General features: G+C 47.1%; 1 protein-coding gene across 2 annotated transcripts in view; it reads left to right on the top strand.

The window, feature by feature from the left end:
• The window catches only part of LOC135392896 (uncharacterized), an 84,573-nt gene that overhangs the window by 22,332 nt on the left and 37,880 nt on the right, over window positions 1-24,361 (top strand). Inside the window, exon 4 of one of the 2 annotated variants that reach the window (XM_064623560.1) lies at window positions 7,732-7,936. In XM_064623560.1, the coding sequence (XP_064479630.1) occupies window positions 7,848-7,936 (89 nt within the window). In that variant the 5' untranslated portion in view covers window positions 7,732-7,847. Of the gene's footprint in view, window positions 1-7,627; window positions 7,937-24,361 lie in introns of those variants that run through there. The other variant, XM_064623561.1, reaches the window with a different exon arrangement.

Here is a 24,361-nt window from a genome sequence, read left to right as displayed (position 1 = left end):
GGGAGGCATCACGTGCCACGTGACCTTCTGACGCCATCCGCTCAAACGTTGCCTGCCTGCGTACTGCTGATGATGGCCCAACAAGGCCGAAACAGCTGTCCAGTACTGGCATGGCGACGTTTGACTTACAAACATATGCTATACGTGCAGCCAAAGAGCTCTTGCTAATTTTCTTTTCCCTTATACACTTTACTGGCTTTGCACTGGGCTTTCAGAGGTGTCTTAGGACACCCTGACGGGAGGCATCACGTGCCACGTGACCTTCTGACGCCATCCGCTCAAACGTTGCCTGCCTGCGTACTGCTGATGATGGCCCAACAAGGCCGAAACAGCTGTCCAGTACTGGCATGGCGACGTTTGACTTACAAACATATGCTATACGTGCAGCCAAAGAGCTCTTGCTAATTTTCTTTTCCCTTATACACTTTACTGGCTTTGCACTGGGCTTTCAGAGGTGTCTTAGGACACCCTGACGGGAGGCATCACGTGCCACGTGACCTTCTGACGCCATCCGCTCAAACGTTGCCTGCCTGCGTACTGCTGATGATGGCCCAACAAGGCCGAAACAGCTGTCCAGTACTGGCATGGCGACGTTTGACTTACAAACATATGCTATACGTGCAGCCAAAGAGCTCTTGCTAATTTTCTTTTCCCTTATACACTTTACTGGCTTTGCACTGGGCTTTCAGAGGTGTCTTAGGACACCCTGACGGGAGGCATCACGTGCCACGTGACCTTCTGACGCCATCCGCTCAAACGTTGCCTGCCTGCGTACTGCTGATGATGGCCCAACAAGGCCGAAACAGCTGTCCAGTACTGGCATGGCGACGTTTGACTTACAAACATATGCTATACGTGCAGCCAAAGAGCTCTTGCTAATTTTCTTTTCCCTTATACACTTTACTGGCTTTGCACTGGGCTTTCAGAGGTGTCTTAGGACACCCTGACGGGAGGCATCACGTGCCACGTGACCTTCTGACGCCATCCGCTCAAACGTTGCCTGCCTGCGTACTGCTGATGATGGCCCAACAAGGCCGAAACAGCTGTCCAGTACTGGCATGGCGACGTTTGACTTACAAACATATGCTATACGTGCAGCCAAAGAGCTCTTGCTAATTTTCTTTTCCCTTATACACTTTACTGGCTTTGCACTGGGCTTTCAGAGGTGTCTTAGGACACCCTGACGGGAGGCATCACGTGCCACGTGACCTTCTGACGCCATCCGCTCAAACGTTGCCTGCCTGCGTACTGCTGATGATGGCCCAACAAGGCCGAAACAGCTGTCCAGTACTGGCATGGCGACGTTTGACTTACAAACATATGCTATACGTGCAGCCAAAGAGCTCTTGCTAATTTTCTTTTCCCTTATACACTTTACTGGCTTTGCACTGGGCTTTCAGAGGTGTCTTAGGACACCCTGACGGGAGGCATCACGTGCCACGTGACCTTCTGACGCCATCCGCTCAAACGTTGCCTGCCTGCGTACTGCTGATGATGGCCCAACAAGGCCGAAACAGCTGTCCAGTACTGGCATGGCGACGTTTGACTTACAAACATATGCTATACGTGCAGCCAAAGAGCTCTTGCTAATTTTCTTTTCCCTTATACACTTTACTGGCTTTGCACTGGGCTTTCAGAGGTGTCTTAGGACACCCTGACGGGAGGCATCACGTGCCACGTGACCTTCTGACGCCATCCGCTCAAACGTTGCCTGCCTGCGTACTGCTGATGATGGCCCAACAAGGCCGAAACAGCTGTCCAGTACTGGCATGGCGACGTTTGACTTACAAACATATGCTATACGTGCAGCCAAAGAGCTCTTGCTAATTTTCTTTTCCCTTATACACTTTACTGGCTTTGCACTGGGCTTTCAGAGGTGTCTTAGGACACCCTGACGGGAGGCATCACGTGCCACGTGACCTTCTGACGCCATCCGCTCAAACGTTGCCTGCCTGCGTACTGCTGATGATGGCCCAACAAGGCCGAAACAGCTGTCCAGTACTGGCATGGCGACGTTTGACTTACAAACATATGCTATACGTGCAGCCAAAGAGCTCTTGCTAATTTTCTTTTCCCTTATACACTTTACTGGCTTTGCACTGGGCTTTCAGAGGTGTCTTAGGACACCCTGACGGGAGGCATCACGTGCCACGTGACCTTCTGACGCCATCCGCTCAAACGTTGCCTGCCTGCGTACTGCTGATGATGGCCCAACAAGGCCGAAACAGCTGTCCAGTACTGGCATGGCGACGTTTGACTTACAAACATATGTATATATATATATATATATATAAATAGTTTCTAATGATGTTCTAAAATTGATTCGTTCTTGCCAGTCTTGCTCCATGTTAGTAGTGCAGCTCTACCTCTTCGTTCCTGTCCAAAGCTCAATTAAATTGTCCGAGGGCTATTAACTGTACTCTGGACACGATTCCACACAGATTCAGCTTTAACATGCTATTCATGAATCACATTGAGGGCTATCATCAGAACTGTTTTCTTTTAGGGAAGACGCTGTCACAGGGCAACCAGTTGTTGTGCATGTTTGCTTTTAAACATATTTCGGTTCTCCTTTTTTTGCGAGTTAATTTAGGCAAGAGTTCGAACGGGCACTTGTTCGGCTGGCCATGACAGCTCGGGGATTCCAGAATTTACTGCCTTCAGATGTTTTGTAAGATGCGTTGGAGGGACAGTCCTAGCCAAGAAACCGGACACTTCGACGCAACTATGTGTGCGTACTCCGGGTTGTTCTCAACCCCCTGCGGCGAGGCCAGGCATGGCATTTTTGGGTCGGTCGCACCGTTTACGGTAACCCGATGCCACATGTTTTTCGTCCAGAATCTTTTGGCCCCCAAATTCTGGGAATTGTCTCCAGACTCTGCCTTTTGGGAAGTGAAAAATACATTATCGTTTTTTATGTTAAGTGGCCAGTCGTGTTGGGTGGCAGGGGCGTGGTGACCCCTTTTCCCGCCCAAGAAAAGAGGGATACCCCGTGAAATAAGTTTTGGAAGCCCCGTTTAACGAGGTTATATAAGGAGATAGTTGGAAGAAATTAGGGGAGTCCGGTAGTCGATTTGGGAAGGAGAAGAAAGACAACGCGAACGGGGTAGCAGCGGTTTTCCCGCCGGGGAAGTTTGGGAAAGAGTGGCGACGACACTAAGTTCTGTTTCAAGTAACGGTGTCGACGATCGGTTTGTAGTATCGAATGCAGGTTGCTGCATAGAAAGTGGTTGATTGATGTGAAGTGTGCAAGAGTGTGTGCCACGGTGTGACGTCGAGGGAAACGCAGAAGACACGCCGCCACAACAAGACGTCCTCAGGCTCTTCGAAGTTTCTTCGGACTTCCCCACCCCTATACAGCTAAGTGATTTCTATGAGACCGGCGTAGTGCATTTTGTCAAGTAGTCTGAGTAGTCGTTTTGATTGTGAATGTAAGAAGCCGGGATACATTTTGTGCATTTTGGGTTGATGCCTGGGTGACGAGTGTGATTTTAGGTTAATTGAGCAGAGAGTATCGTCGGGAAAGTTGTAGGATCGCAGAGGTGGAATGTTTTAGCGTGTGATATACCTTCATTCCTGTGTTTGTCGTGAAGTATTCAGTAAAAGTGCAAGTTTCATTGTTTGTTGAAAATGAGTCTGGGTTCATTCATTACCGCACTGGCCACAGTCCCTGCACTAGCCGGGTCCGAATCTATACATTGATCACGGGTGTAGGTTTATTCCACTCATTCAGACTCGAACCCGTGACAGACGCATCTTTTTCTCTTTGCCCTTTTCGCGTTAGGGCAAAGGTGTCCTTACGCGCAAAGGTGCAAAGGCGTAAGCCCTATTTCAAAGTGCTCCTCCAAAGTGACATATAACTGTTAGTGATGTGACTGATGGCATTTACCACCTTTATAAATCAAAGTACGAAAAAGGTAGGATATGATTGATTTGTAAAAGAAAAAAAAAGGATCTGTTAGTCCCAGGTAGGATATTCTAAACTTGTTCCTTATTCATTGTTTGGAAACTGGGATTCAGTATAAGAATGACCTGGCCAGTATGTGTGTGTGTGTGGTGTGGGGGGGGAGGGGTCTGAACCTCCCCAAATCATACTTTGGTAGCGCATTTCGAGTGACAAACAGGGTGAAATCACCCCCCCCCCCCTCCGAGCAATGTCCCCACAGAGCCCTCCCGCAACATTTTTCTTGCCGCGATACTGCTTCATAAACGGACAGGGAATACAAGGTGTTTGCCGCGAGAGTGAACTGTTTATATATCCAACGGATTCGTAATTTGTTGGTTCCATAAGCAGAGGGTAGGCAGCATAATCATGAAAGACTTGCAATGTGCATGCAACTACGCGGTAGACATATTCAAAATGGGCAGCAGCTCGTTGTGACAACAATTCATAAAATGCATAGTTGGAAAAGAAAAAAAAAGCGTGTTTTATGAAGAGTTACACAGCAAAAAACCAGAACGTTAGGTACAATAGCACAAGATACAAAGGGCTTCTGCAGTATCACATGACAAAGTATTGACGGGTGAACACTTTGATGTCCGCTGTCCTTTGCCACGTTCGTGTTTGGTCATCTGACCTGTGCGAAGAGGGTTCGGCTTCGGTGTCAGAATGTAGGCATTGCTTAGTTTGTACGGAAAAGCTCTGTCAAGTGTGGCTAGAAAAAAAATAAAGCACTAGACAACACCAACACACACACTGAGCTAAGTGGTGCGTAAGTGCCAGATTAAGAAGTGGTGCTATTACATTGAGCAAAAAAGATGGCAATATGAGCGACGACATTTTCTGAACGTAAGCGAGCTGACTCTATCGAAGAAGCGTGCACTATTGAGGATTTTCATGCGTAATATTCCACAACAGAGGAATTCATTATTATAAATACTATAAAACGATTTGTAGTTGGCGACAAACAAAGAACACACGTGTTTGTTCATTGTTTAGGCACAAGACCGTACATCCCCATTTTTTCCTAGCTTCAGCACATACAAAACCCGTGTCCAACAAAAACATAAGCACAAGTCGGCACGAATCACCTTCAACTCGTCCATCGAGGATTTGTCTCTTTCCTACATGACATGACCAGTATTGTTCGATGATTGATGGTGTTTTCACGCGGAAAAAGCAAAGATTCGGTGCGCAGAGGCAGGCGAAGTCTACAAGTAAATTCACGAAAGAGCCAATGATTGCCAGCGCCATGGACTAGCACTTCGGCTTGTTTATCTGAGGCAGAGAGTCCGATATCAGATACGCAAGGTCTACGCGAGGGCGTTAAAAGCGCCGCGGAATTTCTGTGTGCGCTGCCGTTTACACTGCGCATGCGCGCGGGTCAAGCGTGGACGGCGGTGTTTTTGATGCGCTGACGAGACCACTTGGCGGCGGCGTCTCCATGGTTACCCAGAGCATGCGCACAGCGGCAACAGGAGCGATGTGCGAGAAGGAAGGCCGCGCTGGCTGTGCGCGATATGTTTTGGAATACGCGTCCGGGAACGCCGGGGGAGTACAGCGCTCGTTCACGACAGAGGGCCACGTGATTTGGAGCGGTGGAGATAATTGGAGTAGGTGCCGCTCAGGTGCCAATAAACGCTTTCCGACCCCAGAGAAGCAGCAGCCGTTGAAGGTGATGTGCTCCTCAGGCACCCTTTTTGCGTGCTCATTTGCTTACCACAATTCAGGATAGTTTCAGGCAGGATAGATTCAGGCACGCGTTTTTTTCCTGGATTTTTAAAACATAGAGTGAATTTCAACGAGGATGATACCCGGTCTGTTTTATCGCCTTTGCCTGAAATTCCCTAATTAGATCAAATGTGTGATTTTGTGTTATATACTGTCCAGAGGAAGTTCCGCCTGGTCTTAGAACTCAGCTCTACATCAATCAAAAACTACATCAATGCTGCTCATCTTTTTTATAGCTCTCTAATTCTATATGCAAACCTATACACAAAGTTACAAGAAGTCGGAAAGCTAGAAACTTCCTGGATAGTGACCTGTTCGCAGTGTCGCATATATGTCACTACCCTCATCCACTGAGGCTTCACATTGCCTGCCCGACTCAACAAAACCACCGATGCAGTAGAAAACGATCTGGCAATGTATCAACAAGACCCAAATATCAACAAAAACAAATGCCTGTTTGAGTAAAACAAAATCAGTCTAGTCCATTTTCAGTTTGATTATTTTCATATAATACAGGCCAAACCAATTTCTCCAAGCAGGGAGAGGTTGTGCATCAATGAGTCAGAACAGCACTGGTTGCGTTTGTATTCGCCATGCTGTAGTGACTCATTAGGGACAAAATTCCACGCAAGTAGACAGGTAGGGTTATACCTCGCCGAAGAATCAAAGAAAAGACGTTCCAGTCACGGTTCACAGCGTAGTATTACTATTATTTATATATTGTTATTATTTCGCGCTCTAATGTTCTATGATGAGTCTCAGCCGTACAAAAGTAAAAATTTTGGATATCTTTACATCCGAGATCGAAAAACCCATAGGGACGCCGTCGCACCTCTGGCTTTGCAATGTGGCGATTTCCTCGTCACGCCTTTTCTATTCTCTCCCCACATCGGCATCCCGTACCAGGGGTCCTAAGAGAAGGATATTTACGATGTATCTCGCTGTTAGTTGCTCTTTCTTCGATATCTGGAAGTGCTTGATTCTAGCAGTTTGTAGCAGCAAGTTGTGTCAAATAAAGCCCAATTGTGTTGCGTGCAGACAAATCATACAGTCATTCCAGCAAAATTTTAATATCGAATTTGTAGTTTCATCAAATTTTGGTTCTTGTTGAAGCCGGTATGCACCTCTCAGCACTTCCAACGTCTCGTCGACCGGCGTCCTAGCTTCGCGAGTTTTGTATGACAGTGCCTACAAGGGTACCCCGCCCGCTACACCCATAGATTGCGTCAGATGCACCGATGACATTGTTAGCCGGTTGGCTGCTATCGGTTCATTACTGAGTTATCGCGTCATGAAGTCCGGCACAATTTCATTGCATCGTGAATTATGACCTGGCTAGCAAACCCCACACGTCACGTCAAAAAGGAACTGAGTAGTTTGCTGCTGAGTTCGTGGCGCCGTCACCCGTCCACTGTCCAAACATATGACAACCTACGCCCACAAAACGTGCAGTGTGGGAAACTTATATTGCTGAACAACCATGAAAGGCGCCTAAAGTTCGTTTTAGTGCTTTTTATGCAATTTGCACGAACGGAAAGTTTCAGACGCTCGCCACTGCAGCATTTTTTTTTGCTGTGTACTTGCGTCCACTTTTTCCACGAGAGCGAAAGTGGCGGGACAAGCTGCTCAAATTGGCTTCATTTCAATAGGAAGCGTGACTGCTCTCCCTAATTTAGCATATTTCTTATATCCTTCTAGTTGTATCGGCAGACCACAATTAGGGAGGACACAGACACTTAAGCCTCACACGCCCGAGATTAACGAACTCAAACAACTCAGGAAAAAGAGGTTCTGACGCCAGGAACCGAACCACGGGTCTTCAGATATGCTAAACCGCTATACCACAGCAACACTCCCTTTCTCTAGAGCTAGACTGCCTCAAGTACAGCGGGGACGGACTAACCACGCTTTCCCATTCACATCCTTCTCACTCACTCTCAGATCAAGATCCAGGTTCGATTCCTGCCATCAGCACCTATTTTCCTTGAGTTGTTTGAATGTTAGCTTTGGTTTTAGGATCGTTACGAGTGAATGTTAATTTGCGCCATGCTCTTTTTCAGCTATCACCGATCAACTTATATGCAGTGTGTCTACAGCACTGGATGTTGGATTCCACACAACGACCAATGCGACATAGTCTTTGTCCTCGTGCGTGCAACGACCAGTACCATATCGTATGCTGGGACCAATGTCCGGTGCGTTTGACAAACTCATGCATCACATTCTGTCCTCCAGAAAAAAGATCGGCCTTGACTTTGAATATAGGTGAGTTCTATGTTTTTATCCTGCAAGGTTTCTTTGTCTCGTCACACTGTCCCACCCGGCTGTCACAAAGCGGCAGACAAAATCAGCAGAATACACCTGGAACGACATGCATTGGAAAGGAATATATTGGTCGTCATGTCACGCCAGTCATGGCGCTTACTGATGTTTATTTCCCTTAGTCTTGGCAGAAAGGGCTCCAGTTGCCGATGACGGCGTTCGGGCTTAATCGGGCCTGTCACGTGCGCCTCGCATATAGCTACGCGTCATCAGCTGACGCCACAAGCTCTCCCCCGCGGGGAGGACGACGATCACTGACAGGGTACCTTTCGGTCTAGGCAAATCTTTCGGAATTAACATCACCATTAACGGCGGAATTGCCCAGGAAGCACATCGTCAGGTGATGTGCTGAAGTCTAGTATATCCATTAACGTAATCCGGAACATTCCGTCCGAACATCCAAAGTAGATCCGGAACATTACCGTAGAAGATACCGGTATGTTCCGAAGGCCACATTACACTCTTTTCCGCACATGTTATCCTTTGATGTAGATTACTCTGGTGTGCTGAAGCCTGATAAATAACTAGCAAACTATCTTCTTCCTGTGGCATTGATGGCATTAATACCAAAATCCCTTAAAAACACAAAGATGATATCGTCTGCGTACTTAACTCTAATATTCCCACAGTCCCTTGCAACGGGTAGTGTCCCAGACGATTGGCTGATCGGTAAGATCATCCCAGTTCATAAGTCCGGTGACAAACAAACTCCAAGCCACTTTAGGCCCATATCTCTCACCAGTGTCCCATGTAAGCTGCTGGAGCACGTCATTGTTAAACATATGGTCACCTACCTAGAAACTCTACAAATATCAACATGGCTTTCATAGGGATACCCCTGTGAGACGCAGCTGGCAGGTCTAACACACGACATTCTCCATAACAAGTTGATGCAGTGTTCTAGACTTTGCCAAAGCCTTCGATAGGGTTCCATATTCTCGTCTTCTAACCAAGTTATCAAGTCTTAACATTGATCCAATGGTCCTTAGTGGATTAGGAACTTCCTTACAAACAGGAAACAGTATGTCGCTGCAAATGGTACCGCCTCCAGTCTCGCTCATGTAGCTTCTGGTATTCCGCAGGGCGCGGTAATAGGTCCACTCCTTTTTCTTGATTTATATCAATGACCTGCCTTATGATCTATCCTGTAGAGTGAGACTGTTTGCAGACGACTGCGTTATATACCACACAATTACTAATTTCTCTGACATCCAATTACTACAGTCCGACCTTCAGAAAATTTTTCTATGGTGCACGGCCTGGCAACTCCCTGTTAATTCCGAGAAGTGTAAGGTTTTTGTCATTCTCTCGCCGTCCAAGCTTAAATCACCCCTATAACCCTCGGACCCTGCGAACTACAACATGTAAAGGCCTACAAATATCTTGGCGTCCACCTCACTTGTGACATGACTTGGACTCAGCATGTTACATACATCACAGCGAAAGCTAACCGCTCCCTTGGGTATCTTCGCCGTAAACTTCGTTCTTGTCCACCCATAACAAAAAAAAGCTGCCCTACACGAGCTTCATCAGGCCCATACTTGAGTATGCCTCCCTCCTTACCACTCCAACCTTCCTTGTGCAGTTGAGGCGGTGCAGAACCGCGCAGTTCGATTCATTTTAATAATTTTTCTCAATATAGTAGTATAACAACAAACGAAGTCGTCTATTGATATCCAACGTTAGATTTACGTAGGAAGGTATCCAGTCTCTGTCTCCACATAAGGTCTTCCACAACACAATCCATAAGCACAGACTTTTTAAGGAATGCGGTGTTTATCTCTGCACGGACTGGATCATGACTACAAGGTTGAACTAACACATTGGCACCCATGATTACTTCCTTAACTCATTTGGTTGTTACATAGCGAAATGTTGGAATGATTTACCCCGTAGCATCGCATTACTTCATGATCCTTTGGAATTCAAAAAAGCAGTCACCGCACTCATCATAGGGGACAATGAAAAACTGTGTGTAGCTGAATCGGTACTTTTTTGTGTCTTTGTAAATGTATAATTGTATAACCCATGTTACCCATATAGTATGTACGTAGTGTGTTACATATTCTTATACGTTATTTATATGTGCTGTGTCCGTCGTCCGTTGTGTAGTGCCCAAGGGCCTTTAACGTACCACGAAATCCGGCAGGCTTGTCTGCCACCCTGTACTCCTTCTTATCCTTTGCCTGGTCCCCTCCCTTCGCGTTACCGACGAAGGAACTATAATGAGCGGACAAGGTTCTCTGCTTGAGCGTTATATTTTTCGGGTGAGCGTTAGGATATGCTTGATGCCAAAGCAATTCAAGTATCCCGTGAAAACGGATGAGGTAAACTGGGGACCGTTGTCGGTGACGAGTTGAACCTGAAGTCCATGGGCATGGTAGCTTCACTTTGTGCCACTTGCTGTCGCGCTGTTGGGAAGGGACGTACAACCTGCATCCCCCATACGGCGCATTCTTTCTCTGTTAATTTCTCAGCGGCCTTGCCATTTCAGACGCCTTGGGAGGGGGTTTCTTTGTAGAAGTAGAGAGGACGGAGGGGATCTCCCAAGACCCAATTCCTCCGACAAAGGTTGTCGTCCGATATGGCCACACCAGGGTCTGGATCTGATCCAACTGGGAGTCTCGAAGGACTGTCTGCATTCCTAAATTGAGCCGTTGACATGTATAGAAATCGAAGGAGTGACCAAGAAGAGTCCTCGCCCACGCTGCATTCTGTTTGAAGCTGTGATCGATATTCCTTTCTTTGGTCCGAAATGGCTGTTACCAGATTATGGTCGGTGAATAACACAAACCGTCATCCTCAGTGATGTTGGTGGAAGTTTTATACTATTGCCAAAGCCTCCTTCACAATCTGAGCGTACTTCATATCACAGCTCCGACGCCAATTGGAGATGAATCCGGCGCCAGGTAGGCTCGAAGGAAGGCTCGAAGCTCTCCGACATTCGATGTTCTGGCATATTTTCAGCAGAGCTGACACTTTCTTGGGCAATTGCTTGATGCCCTCTGCTGATACCACTTCACTGAGGTGTTCTACTTTTTTTGTTTCTTGAGTCGGATTCTATATTCGCGGAAGTGATTGCACTACTGCCTCCATATGAGCTCCTGAAATTCCAAAAGGCATACTGTTGAAACTGAACGTATGGATAATTACAATCTGTACTTCCTTGGCTTTTTCATGGAATTCAAGTTCCAACTACAAATGTGCTTCTTACGGGTCCAGTTTCGAGAAATGCTTTCCTCAGTTCAGCTTCGCAAATAACCCTTGCGGGCTAGTCTGGGTACTGCACGAGGTCCAGCTGAAGGTTTACAGTGCATCTGAAGTCTCCACAAACACGAACTGCCGTGTTTTGTTTTGGAACTACAGCAATGGGTGTTGCCCAGTGAGAAACCTCGATTGGTGTCAAGACTCCATTATTGACTTTTCTCTCTCTTCACGAAGAGCAAACAGGATCGGTCATGCCTTACAAAATTTGAGTCTGTCTTCAGCCTAGAACTGCAGTTGGGTAGTTTCATTTTAAATCGAACAACGTGTGAAAGTCGTATTTTTTAATTCGCCCAGAAAAAATATGTTAGAGGACAGTTCAAACGACGCAAATCGCGCCACGTGCGACGCTCGTGCGTGTAGTAGTTTCCGCGTAGGAGAGGGGGAAAGTCTGGGCTGCTTGAGCACGCTTTCTTCTGGACCGACTTTGACGGGATCTAGCACCGCTAATTTTATGTCTAGGAACTGGAGGTTTTTTTGATTATAGGCTGCACCATAGACACTGTCGACAGTTACCCACAGAACTCTGAGAGCCACAGATTTTCTGTTAAAAAATGCCAAACTTGGCGTAAACGTTCAAAAAGGCCAAACTTTGTTACCAATTTTCTTCATGACGGAACGTCTGAGAACATCGAGCTTAGTGCCATTCGATAGGACATTGAAAGAGCTTTCGTGCTGTATAGAATCATTTTTCTCAGCCCAGTTGTTTCTGTGTTATTAACTTGAGAATCACACATGGTAGGCGAAAATTGCCAATGTTGCATCTCAATTTTCTCAAAAATGCCATCTTCGATTTCCTTGATTATTTTTCGAAAGGTGGCGTCACGTCTGTACTTTAGACGCAAGTGAGACAATCTTTTATTTTTGCCTGAGAGACGCGCAGCGATTTTTTTTGTCAGGCAGGGTGCACGAGGCTGCGGCCTTGCGCGCCCCACCCACGAGCACGCGACCTTCAACTCTTCTTTGCTATATGTGTCCCGTGACGGAGAAATCAATGACCACACTGCGTGAGCTTGTTGTAGTGTCCCCGAGCATCACTTTACGTTTACCCAATGGCTCTCAGTTCCGTCAGGCTCATTCAAACCGTGGGAGAGTACATGAGTTGCCTGTGCGCCCTTGACGAGAAGCCCCAGTTCGACGAACATACCGACAAAGCAGTGAGAAGAAACGAAGCGCTTCGTAGAGATCTTTATCCACTGGTAACATCTTAGCTTTTGTTTCAGGTTGCCACCAGTCCCCCAGGAAGTGTGAAAGTCACATCCTTTTCATTGGTAAAAGAACGAAGAACGGAAGTTTCGAACAACGTAAAATGTGCCCATTGCGAGATCCTGCAGGTGGTGGCTGCCACCATTGGATTAGCATCATCCGATAGCTTTACACATGTCCTTTCACATGATATAAGTGAATGGGTTCAAGCGCATGGATGCCAGAAGGACTACTGAAGACCACACCGAGGGTTTAAGGTACCTACGGCTACCGGAAACGAGGGATTTTAGTTGTGCGTTGTTCTGTCGGAAATTTTGATTCCCACGGTGACACTGACACATCTCGGTGAGGGCGAACGTGTTATACTTGAGAGCAGCAACTGTCATCACAGCGGTCTTACGGGTGTTTTCGTGGTTCCGAAATAACGCTACGGAGCATAAAACTAATTAAAGCGAGCATGCACACCTTCGGAACTATCACTTATTGCGCCCAAGTTAAGAGGCGACTGCAACCGCGCGACCACAAATTTGTATTCTCAGGTGTTGTAACTTTCTGTCCCCTGTGGCCGTAGTTCTGCCTTCTTAATATTAACTCGCACGACAGCCTCATAGCGTGCGTATGTGCATTGCCTCAAGCACATGTGCGGGAGAATAGTGAATATGCGCACGTGCGTGTGACTCCCATGAAAGTGCGTAATAGCAAGTTCAAGTCGCCCACGAAAGTATTGCCCTGCGTCTCCAAAGGAAAAAATAAACATACGTACCATAAGTGCAAAATAAGTACATAATGCAACACTGGGCATTAAATTACAAAGCAACTACGAAGCAAAACGCGCTCGTAAACATTCGAAGAGCGCCTTGTGTGGAAAAATCGCTCCGCGGAAAGGTAGCCTACGTCTCAATCAAAAGAGAAAAGGTACTTTACCAGCAGCGCAAAGTACCGGCATAATTCTGCCCCTGTGGAATAAATCGTGAAAAATATTCCGGCTTTTTAGAAATAATTAAGATCGAACATGCAAAATTTTCGCGTACCACTCGTGGTTTTGCGATACTAGGCGGACAAAGAATGCGCTTGAACCCAGTCACTTTATATCATGTGAAAGGTCATGTCTAAAGCTGTCGGATGATGCTAATCCAATGGTGGCAGCCACCACCTGCAGGGGTCTCGCAATGGGCACATTTTACGTTTTTCGAAACTTTCGGTTTTCGTTCTTTTACCAATGAAAAGGATGTGCCTTTCACACTGCCTGAGGGAGTGGCGGCAACCTGAAACAAAAGCTAAGATGTTACCAGTGGATAAAGATCTCTACGAAGTGCTTCGTTTCTTCTCACTGCTTTGTCGGTATGTTCGTCGAACTGGGGCTTCTCGTCAAGGGCGACAGGCAACTCATGTACTCTCCCACGGTTTGAATGAGCCTGACGGAACTGAGAGACCATTGGGTAAACGTAAAGTGATGCTCCGGGGACACTACAACAAGCTCACGCAGTGTGGTCATTGATTTCTCCGTCAACGAGACACATATAGCAAAGAAGAGGTTGAAGGTCGCGTGCTCGTGGGTGGGGCGCGCAAGGCCGCAGCCTCGTGCACCCTGCCTGACAAAAAAAATCGCTGCGCGTCTCTCAGCAAAAATAAAAGATTGTCTCACTTGACGTCTAAAGTACAGACATGACGCCACCTTTTGAAAAATATCAAGAAATCGAAGATGGCATTTTTGAGAAAATTGAGATGCAACATTGGCAATTTTAGCCTACCATGTGTGATTCTCAAGTTAATAACACAGAAACAACTGGGCTGAGAAAAATGAATTCTATACAGCACGAAAGCTCTTTCAACGTCCTATCGAATGGCACTAAGCTCGATGTTCTCAGACGTTCCGTCATGACGAAAATTGGTAACAAAGTTTGGCCTTTTTGAACGTTTACGCCAAGTTTGGCATTTTTTAACAGAAAATCTGTGGCTCTCAGAGTTCTGTGGGTGGCTGTGGACAGTGTCTATGGTGCAGCCTATAATCACAAAAATCCTCCAGTTCCAGACATAAAGTCAGCGGTGCTAGATCCCGTCAAAGTCGGTCCAGAAGAAAGCGCGCCCAAGCAGCCTCCGACTTTCCCCCTCTCCTACGCGGAAACTACTTCACACACGAGCGTCGCACGTGGCGCGATTTGCGTCGTTTGAACTGTCCTCTAACATATATTTTTTCTGGTCGAATTAAAAAATACGACTTTCACACGTTGTTCGATTTAAAATGAAACTACCCAGTTCTCGTAGTCGTGACGAGTGTCGGACAAGTCTCGGAAGGGCGCTTGCGACAAACACTGCATTGAGAAACAGCCTCAGAACATCAGTTTTGAATTGAGATCCGGCCCTAGTTTTCGAATCCATTCTCTGTCAAGCAAACAACGCTTGAAGCTGTTTTTCAGCAACGGTTACCTTTACTGAACGTTGGCCTTTCAGTTGTATACTGTGTAAACGAGGACCTTGAGCTTCTGAAGAGCTAGAGCCAATTTGGGCTTTCCCAGCTTGAGCCAAACACCTTCGCTCGAGATTGTGTAACAGGACCAGTCTCAACTTGTGCCTGAAACGGCATTCCGTCGATGATACATGTCAAGTCCTCCTGCTCGTGTCCAACAACCAAGACACTCGTAACTGTGGTCGCAGAACGGCGGGAAGAAACTGTTCTCTGACGTCTCTGTGTTCGACATGCCCCTTCTGCGTGATTAGAGTTGCCCTCCACCTGACGAGATTCCTGTTCGGCCCCTATATAGCTGTAAGAGAACCATCTTCAACCATCTTCATCTTCATCTTCATCTTCAACCATCAATCATCGAGTTCAGTTTCCTGATCCCGCTGTCTGCCGACGAATGCAGTGAGTAAGGAACAGGGGTCAGTCTCCTTTTCATCCTCACAAAATGATATAATTGACCAAAGCCTTGTAAGGAATGTCGTCGGTGTCTCGTGCATTTCCTTCGAACTCGTTGAGGCGGGGAGAAATGCTAGTGTAACTTCTTCCCGAAAGCCACATCGGTGATCTTATTGGGTTGGACTAACGAGTGCAGCATCTTCCCCACTCTCAAAAGCGCAATCAGAGTGTTCCTTTTTCGACGGCAAGCTTGAATACTGATCTGACACAATCCCCAGTTTTCATTATCATGATAAAATGGTCCCGGGCCGATGAACCTTGACGCTGTTGTCGGAGCAGAGTCCAACTGCGGAGAAATTTCTGGAGTCGCCGGCAGTGCCACTCCGAGAATGATGTCCCATAGGAGTCGAAATGGGCTTCACTCGTCGGCAGTGTAGCGAGTCTCAGAAAACAAGACGTATAATAAATCTAGTATATAGCTGACGCCACTGACGCCAGCTGGCGCCATTAGGACAACGCTTCTTGCAGCGCTTTTAACAGCGTTAATAGCACGCGAAAAACTGACATATACGCGTAGGTAGTACTACTTGTGTCAGAGAAACTCCAGTTAACTGCACAACCAGGAGGACAACAGAACATGAAGGTAGGACGCTGTCCAAATTAATATTAACATTGTGACACATCTTGATTGTGTAACTACCTGGAGGTTCTCCGAAACAAATAGTACTTCCCATGCGCCCAACGTTTTTTGCGTAAGTGTAACGCTGTTAATTGTGAAAGAAGCGTTTTCACGAATAACGATCAGTGACATCCATGACTTGTGAAATGATGGCCAATAACTTTATTCCAATGCGTGCCGCTCCTGGCGAAAAAGCTTACTCAAGCAATGCTTCCGAGTGAAATAATCAGGCGGAGCAAAGTAGCAGTGAGCAGAACGCAGGGGACAGTCACATCAGCTCCACTACATTTAGAAACTAGTGCCATATTATTTCTCGTGGACAACGGCATCAAACCTCTCCCCCCCCCCACTCCTGATCTGATAACTGTTATGACGGGAGGACGCAACCGTGCCCCGGGCCGTCAAGCGGGACCCGCATCTTTTCTCAACGGAAAAGATTCAGGATCGTCAACCCGGCGGAATACCACAAACGGCGATTTCACAACAGCTCTTCGCACAATACCACTATGGTGGCATTGTTTGTCATCGGCGAGAACAGCTATAAGCTTTCACGTTTGCAATGCTGCACACATATACGAGGAGTGTTCAAGTCAAGCCGGGACTTTTCATTTTTCGCAAAAGCAAAACTAACTCAACGCAATCACTAGCTGCACTAATGCACTTGTCCCAGCGTTTCACGAGGGTTTTCACGAGCGCTAGAAATCTCGGCGCGCAGCAGCCATGATCGGACCGCATTCTTGACCTCGTCGTCGCAGCTGAAGTGGCGGTCCTCAAGGAACACATTCAGTAGCACGAAGAGATGGAAATCGCCGGGGGGGGGGGGAGGTCTGAACTGTAAGGGGGATGTGGCAGCAACTCCAGCCAAGTTACTGTAAGGTGCGTATCGGGGCGTGCATTGTCCTGTAAGAGGCGGACTCATTTGGTGATGAGGCCCGGCCACTTTTGCTTCAGCGTAGTACACATCGCTGACAACCTGGCAGTAATATGCACTATTGACGGTGGTACCACTGGGCAGAAAAATCAACATGAACAACGCCAGCCATGTCCCGGAAAACCGTGGCCATGACCTTACCCGCAGACAGGGTGCTTCGGAACTTCTTGGGAGCTGGCGAGCTCTGATGCTTCCACTGTTTTGATGCGCGTTTAGACTCAGAAGTGAAATGGTGCACCTACGTTTCATCGCACGTGTTGACCCGATCAGGAACGGCCGTCGTTCAGTGTCGAAACGTCGTCTTTCGAGCCAGTTCAAGACATGTTATCCGTCAGTCCTTGAGGGTCAGGCGCTCCACAAGTTGGATGTTCTCAGGAACACTGGGCTCTGAGCGGCTGGGATCATCCTGCACTGATGTACGGCCGTCTCGGAACCGTTTGCACCACTCAAACGCTGCGGCTAAGTGTATCGTGGCCATACTGAGCCTGAATTTCTGATGACTTTACGCCTTCATTCACGAGAAATTCTTGAGAATTCGCTGTTCGATGTGAGCGCTCTCCTCGTAGTCGGCTATCGTGTCCAGCACGTGTCTTTTGTTTTGCACAACCTTACCCACCACCCACCCACCCACCACGTACCCAGTCAGAAAATTCTGTCCTACGGATGTCCATCGGATATACTTTGACGAGATACGGATATCCGCAGAATAATGAAATTCCTCCAGCGGAGATACTTCGGAGATCCACTTGGGCCGGGCTTCGAACTTCCTACGAACGTGCACTTTGCGGACATAACCAGGAGATACGGACAGAAACAGGAGCGCTCTGGGATGTAGCGTGTATCTCGATGCGCGTGTTACTTTTTTATTTTCAGAAGTCAGTATACGCTTTGTAGTAAATATAAAGCGTGTTTCCGCCATTTTTTTAACATCTGCCACCGGTCGCCGCTCGTTTCACTTTCTGTTGCTCCGCTTTGCTTCCCAATGAGGAAAAATCAGCGCGGCGTTCAAAAAACGAAAGAAAAGAAAGAAGAAACAGCAACAAGAGATTGGGCCACTCAGCCGAAATGCTTTGGAAATGAAGTTGCATTCACTTCCAAACAGGGAACAGACACTGTACATTGGTGTTCTCGCGAGCTTCCACACATTCGAGAGCCCTGTTCGCCTGTGAGTCGTGTGAAGGGTGAGTCGTGTGAAGGGACTAGAAAGCATGGTATGCTTTCTGGTCCAGCTAATTCACTCTGATTATATATCAACTGTGAAATAGAATTTCAGCATCATTTGTGTAGTGGTCTTCATATTCTTCAATAGAAAGCCTGTTGCATCGCGAAAAGCTGGGAAAGGGGGAGAGCAGTGACAAAGTGTATATACCCTATTTTTGGTTTCCCCTTTGGTACCCGTATCAAAGGGGAAAACAAAAGCAGTTCCAGCAGAGGGGACTCTTCCTACTCGCTGAAGTGAGCGTCTCTCAAAACGAGCACGCACTCTCAGCGCAACAGCTCTTAGTGCTCGCTCCATGCTGAGCAGTGACCTGTATCTTTTTTTCATCGACGCCACCACACAGCAGTTCGCAAAGTACATCATGACGGATATAAGAGACAGAGAGATAACTTTCAAACTTTAGTGCTCTGGAGCAGATGTCCTCCTAACAAAGCCGTCCAAATTTGGAGATAGCCGGGATCAAGTCTGGGTCACTCCGCGAACGCTGCTAAACCTGCGGCGGCCCTCCTGGTGCTGGGGGTCACTATGTGTTAGAATGTGAGGTGCCCTTTTTGCTGGCATGGCATGCTGGGTCTGGGAGGTGGCCTGCGTTCGAATCTCGGCAGAAGCTGTGCTGTCTGAGGCTGGGCTTTCCTCATTCCGCCCGAGCAGCATGTGCCGCCATACAGGCAGGCAGATCGCTCGGAAGTATCCACCACCTTTTATGCTACACAGACAGTATATACCATCCTGTTTTGATACAGCATTCAGGGTTACCCCCGTAATCTCAAGATCACTAATCTTTATCACTTCCAGAAAGACGCCGTCTCGCTGTTATCAGATATCATGATGCATGCCGAGCGCCGCTGCTATTTCTTCATCTTCGTTCTTAAAGGGACTATGAAACGATTTTTTTCTTCGTTTCGTTCGAAAGAAGACATTTTTCTGAGTCTAGAACCGAAATTTTACTTTCGGTCGCGCGAGCGGATTTCTCGGGAGCGAATTTAAACGGAGCGGCGAAGGGTGGACAGCTGGCGCCGCGCCGTGACGAGCTGCCGAGCGGAGACACAACGGGTAACTTGACGCGACCACGGCCGGCTCAGCAACACGTCACCGTGAAGTGTTGCCGAGCCGAGGAATCCCGCCAGGAGCATGCGCCGTAGGATCCCGCGTATGCGTTCATCGGGAGTGGAAATCTCCTTGACAGCAGCTTTCGCGCGATCGGCAGATTTCGGCAGTGGCGGCAGCCACAGCGCGAGCTCGCGGCATTACTTGCCATTGTGCAACACCGGTGACGTAACGGGGAACCGAAGATCGGTCCGTACAGTTACACCATCGGAGGGAAATATGGCGGGAGAGGAGGAACACGGAAGAGACATTTCCAGCGCGCGCTCCTCGCAGAGTGGAGCGATTTCGTCCGGAAAAATTTGTGGCATATTAGTTTCTCTGCGGGAAGAAACAGTTTCCACCGAAAAAAAGTATGGGGGTTCGGGAAATTTCATAGTCCCTTTAAGGAAAAGCATTGTGTCCGCTGCAAACGAAGCTGTTCCATAAATTTGTCTATTTCTTCAGAAATTCGAACACCAGTGTTCCTATCTGACTACCCGCACTTTCATGCGTTCAGCTAGTGAATATTAGGGGGAAAAGGACGCTGATTTTATCTTGTCGTCCTTACTTCCAACTTTAGCGATGCCTTCCATTGCTTGCAATTTAAAACTGACAATGAAAAAAGCTCGATATGTATACATACAGGCTGTACGGGCTAAACAGTCAGTGGGTTCCCGAAACACAGTTAATTCGGTTCTTGAAAATAGCGATCAACAAACAGTAGTTATGATGTGACTGTGAACAACAGGCACATTATCGTCGAAGTTCTTTCCAGTTGTACGTACACCAACTAAAGGTTTCAGAACAGGATGAATAGAAAAGCAACAAAACGTCGGGTGACTTATCGTTAAGGAATAACAAGTGGAGATAATGTCGCGTGCTTTGACGTAATTTACGTATCAAATACATTGCGGTGTAGTACATATGATCGCGGTTTTTGATGCGGCAATCGTGTGTAAAGCACTGCGCGGTCCTACGTTTGTCAGCTGGTCAGTGCTCGAAGCGACGAGGGTTTATCATGTAGAGGAGGTGGTGTTCCTCTACATGAGTCCTGACCGACGATGATGGAATGTCCCAGCGGGCAGATGTGCGTGGCCTCACGCTAGGACGGTGCCGGTAGAACTGCCGTGCCAGAGCCGTAGCGCGTGGCAGCAGAGGCACGTCTTCGTCATCACACACGGGCGGCCACAATCTGAACCCAGATTAAACCGTTGAAAACTGTTTATCCGCACACTTGGTCCGCTTCCCTACTTATCCCGGCCACTTACCAGCCTAATAAAATGCGAAAGAATAGGCATCTCAAACGCTGACTAGATTCGATAATTCTTGCACTGCGCACGAGCCCGACCCTGCGCTCTAACCTGTGAATGGCATTTTTAATATCTTTAAGGGCTTTTTTTCCTCATTATAGTTCACTGGCTTGCACTGTGGCACTGAGGAGTGCTCAGTCACCCTCTCAGGTGTATATCGCTCGCTGAGCGACCCCTGGTTTGCCAATTCCGAACGATGCGCAGCCACCCAGAGCTGACGAGCCGCAAACACGGCAATATACGTGTCCTCTGGTGGTGTCGCATCGTTCCATGAGTATATGTATACAGGTATATATATGTATATATATATAGGTCAAAGAGGTTAATATATCAGACGCTACGAAGTTGAATATAAAAGAACGGTCGACGTTTCGACAGTGGGACTGTCTTCGTCAGGAGGGTTGCATATTGCTTAAATGGGTTCGGTAAGTGACGTCACAATCGGTGCAAGTATGCCACGTGGCAGTTGTCCGTGAGTCATATTCTGGCACATTGCGCAAGGTCAAGTCCGGGTGGTGATATCATCTTTCTTGGGAGCCAGCTCAGGGTGAGCTGTACTGAGGCCATAGCTGAAAAGAAAAAAACAGGGAAAAAAAGAAAAAGGAAGTATATCCTCATCTAGGCGACCAGATTCCTTACTGTGAAAGTACACCGGGATCTTCGTTATGATTGATTGGAATTTGTAAATGAGGTAAGACTCGCGTTGTTCCCTTCCTCTATCGGAGCTCAAGTTTGATTGAAGAATAAAAAGGGCGACGTCATTTTATTGAATGACCCAGGCTGGTTGAAATGATGAGAAACAGGAAGATTTGGCTTTTTATTACGTCCGACCGGTAGTTGTTGAACCTGATCCGAAAAGATGTTTTGCTTTGACCTACGTATTGTGCTTGACACGCGTTGCACTGAATGCATAAATGACGTTGGGTGAATTTACAGTCAGTTACCATGAATTTTGACGAAGAAACTGTGCGGTGCTGTTAAGCACTTGACACCTTCGACATTAGTTTGCATATATGTACATCTGCGGCCAAAGCACGGGTGGCAGCCTGCGTCGGACTGTTGGTCGGTTGACTTTGAGCTGGCTAGATATCGTGGAGGTTTTGCGTCCGCCTGTAGGTCACACGTGGGGTTCCGGGAAGATTTGTCGCATGCGCTCTGACTGACGAAGAATACTGGGTTGGCGATTAAGTATACTGCTGAGTTGGAAACATCATTGTTGAATGTTACAACAAGGTTAACGGAACCATTGTCTGATTTCACGGCTTGCGGTTTGAAAACAGAGCTTTGGAGATCTGCCCTGCGGGCCTTCCTTATTGCGTCCTCAACTAAACTGGGTGGGAATTGGCGACTGATGAATGTTTGCTTAAATTTCTATCCAGATCACTGTCACTGGAACAGATGCGTCTATAACGGCGGCTGTAGCGGATAGCAGGTTTAGTGTGCCGCGGGTGGAAGAAAGCTAGGTCCTGGAAAACTGGGAGTCCGCAGGTTTACGGAACGGGTCCGTAGTCAGGATTCCGTCCGTTAACTTTACCTGGACATCCAGGAAGTTAACAGTTAGATCTGAGTAAGAATAGGTGAATTTGATAGCCGGATGTGCTTGGTTCAAATCGCTAATGAATATATTTAGGTCGTCCTCCGAATATGGCAAAACCATAAAGATACCGTCCAGAAACGCTTGTACAACGTCGGCTCCTTCAGATCACCCGTAAAGATGTTTGCATAATATGGTGCCAATGTTATTGAGCTTTTTTCTGTCCCTCGCAAGGGACGGAGTTAGCCAGGTTGCCCCTACTGGGCTTAACAGCATTTCAGGATAGTCACCTGATAAGTATTGCCCAAATTACTAGTACGTCATCACAGGACCAGCACATTATTATTAATCAAAATCAAGACCCCGCCTCCGCTGACCCCGGTAATCTCGAATGCCCCAAGTCTCATAGTGTCGTTGAATTGTCATCGCATATTCTCACTGATCCGAAATATCTTTACTCAGCCATGACCACTCAAAATGTCCCAGCAACAATAATTAAATGAATATCAACTTCACATAGATTTAGATACTTCGTCCGCCGCTTACGCCTCAAGGAATTAACTTCCATGACTCCAAAGTCCCCACCCTTTCAAACAGCCGTCCCGTCCAGTTTGCACCAGACGGCAACCGTGACAAAGCCCTCGATATTTATATCCGCGCAGTCCAAAGGGATATTACGAACACGTACAGCCATTCATCGAATCGTAAATCAAAGTCCAATTTTATCGCGAGCTGAACACCGTAGCCTTTCCCGACCTTCAAAACGTGATGATCTGGTTATACAAAAAAAAAAAAAAACTGATAAAGGTGGTGCAATTGTGGTAATGAACAAAACTGATTATATTAACGACGGCATTTGACAGTCATCTTGCATATCATTTTACAAAGTCCTTGAAGCTGACCTACGGAAACAGATCAACTGCGAATGGATCCGTACTTGAAAAGATCTGAAAACCAGCAAAAAGATACACACCACCCTGTACGAGTACTTACTCCCTAGAGATTCCGTGCCAGGCAGATTTTACATGCTCCCCAAGATCCATAAACCTGAGAAAAAAGTGCGCCCATAGTTTCTTGTAACGGGTACAGCTACCGAAAATATTTCCAGCTTTGTATATTACCTTCTTAAAGGTATACCCCAATCTTCCATCCTACATTAAAGAAACAAATCACTTCCTGGAAATATTATGTCAGTGCCAACCTCGTCCCTCAAGTTTGCTGGTCACGCTAGATGTTTCTTCCCTCTATACCAACATCCCCCACGAAGGTGGCATTGCTGCAGCTCAAAGGGCGTTTTTAAAATATTCGGACAACTCACACGATCCTCATGTTCTATTCACATTTCTTAACCTTATTCTGAAAAATAACTTTGAATTTGATGGTAAACATTACTTGCAAGTCAGTGGAACGGCTATGGGCACTAAGATGGCACCAAATTATGCAAACACCTTTATGGGTGATCTGGAGGAGCCGACGTTGTAGAAGCGTTTTCTGGAACTTTATGGTTTGGCCACATTCGGAGGACGATTTTAACCAAGCGCATCCGGCTATCAAATTCACCCATTCTTACTCATCTCTATCTGTTCCTGGATGTCCAGGAAAAGTTATCGGACGGAGTCCTGACTACGGACCTGTTCCGTAAACCTACGGACTCCCAGCAGTACCTAGCTTTCAACAGCTTCCACCCGCGGCACACTAAACTTGCTAACCCCTACAGCCAGCGACTTCGTTATAGACGCATCTGTTCCAGCGACAGTTATCTGGATAAAAATTTGAACTAACTTAAGCAAACATTCATCAGTCGACAATTTTCCCACACAGTTTAGTAGAGGACGCAATAAGGAAGGCCCGCAGGGCGGATCGCAAAGCTCTGTTCCAAACCCGCAACCGCAAATCAGACAGTGGTTCCGTTAACCTCGTTTTAACATTCAATAACAATGTTTCCAACATCAACAGTAAATCGCCACCACGGTATTATTCGTCAGTCAGAGCGCATGGGACAAATCTTCCCGGAGCCCCCACGTGTGACCTACAGCGCACGCAAACACTCAACGATAATCTAGTCAGCTCCAAAGTCACCGACCAACAAGTCCGACAGCAGGCTGCCACCCGTGCAATGGCCGCAGATGTCAAATATGCAAAATAATGCAAAGTGCCCACGTGCTTAACAGCACAAATTCTAGTTTCTTCGTCAGAATTCATGGTGACTTCGATTGTAATTCATCCAACGTCATTTATGCCATTCAGTGCAACGCGTGTCAAGCACAATACGTAGGTCAAAC

The sequence above is a fragment of the Ornithodoros turicata genome, chromosome 4, assembly GCF_037126465.1.
Source record: "Ornithodoros turicata isolate Travis chromosome 4, ASM3712646v1, whole genome shotgun sequence".
Classification (NCBI taxonomy): Eukaryota; Metazoa; Arthropoda; class Arachnida; order Ixodida; family Argasidae; genus Ornithodoros; species Ornithodoros turicata.
The sequence above is the reverse complement of the archived record's forward strand: the minus strand, read 5'-3'. Positions and strand labels throughout refer to the sequence as shown.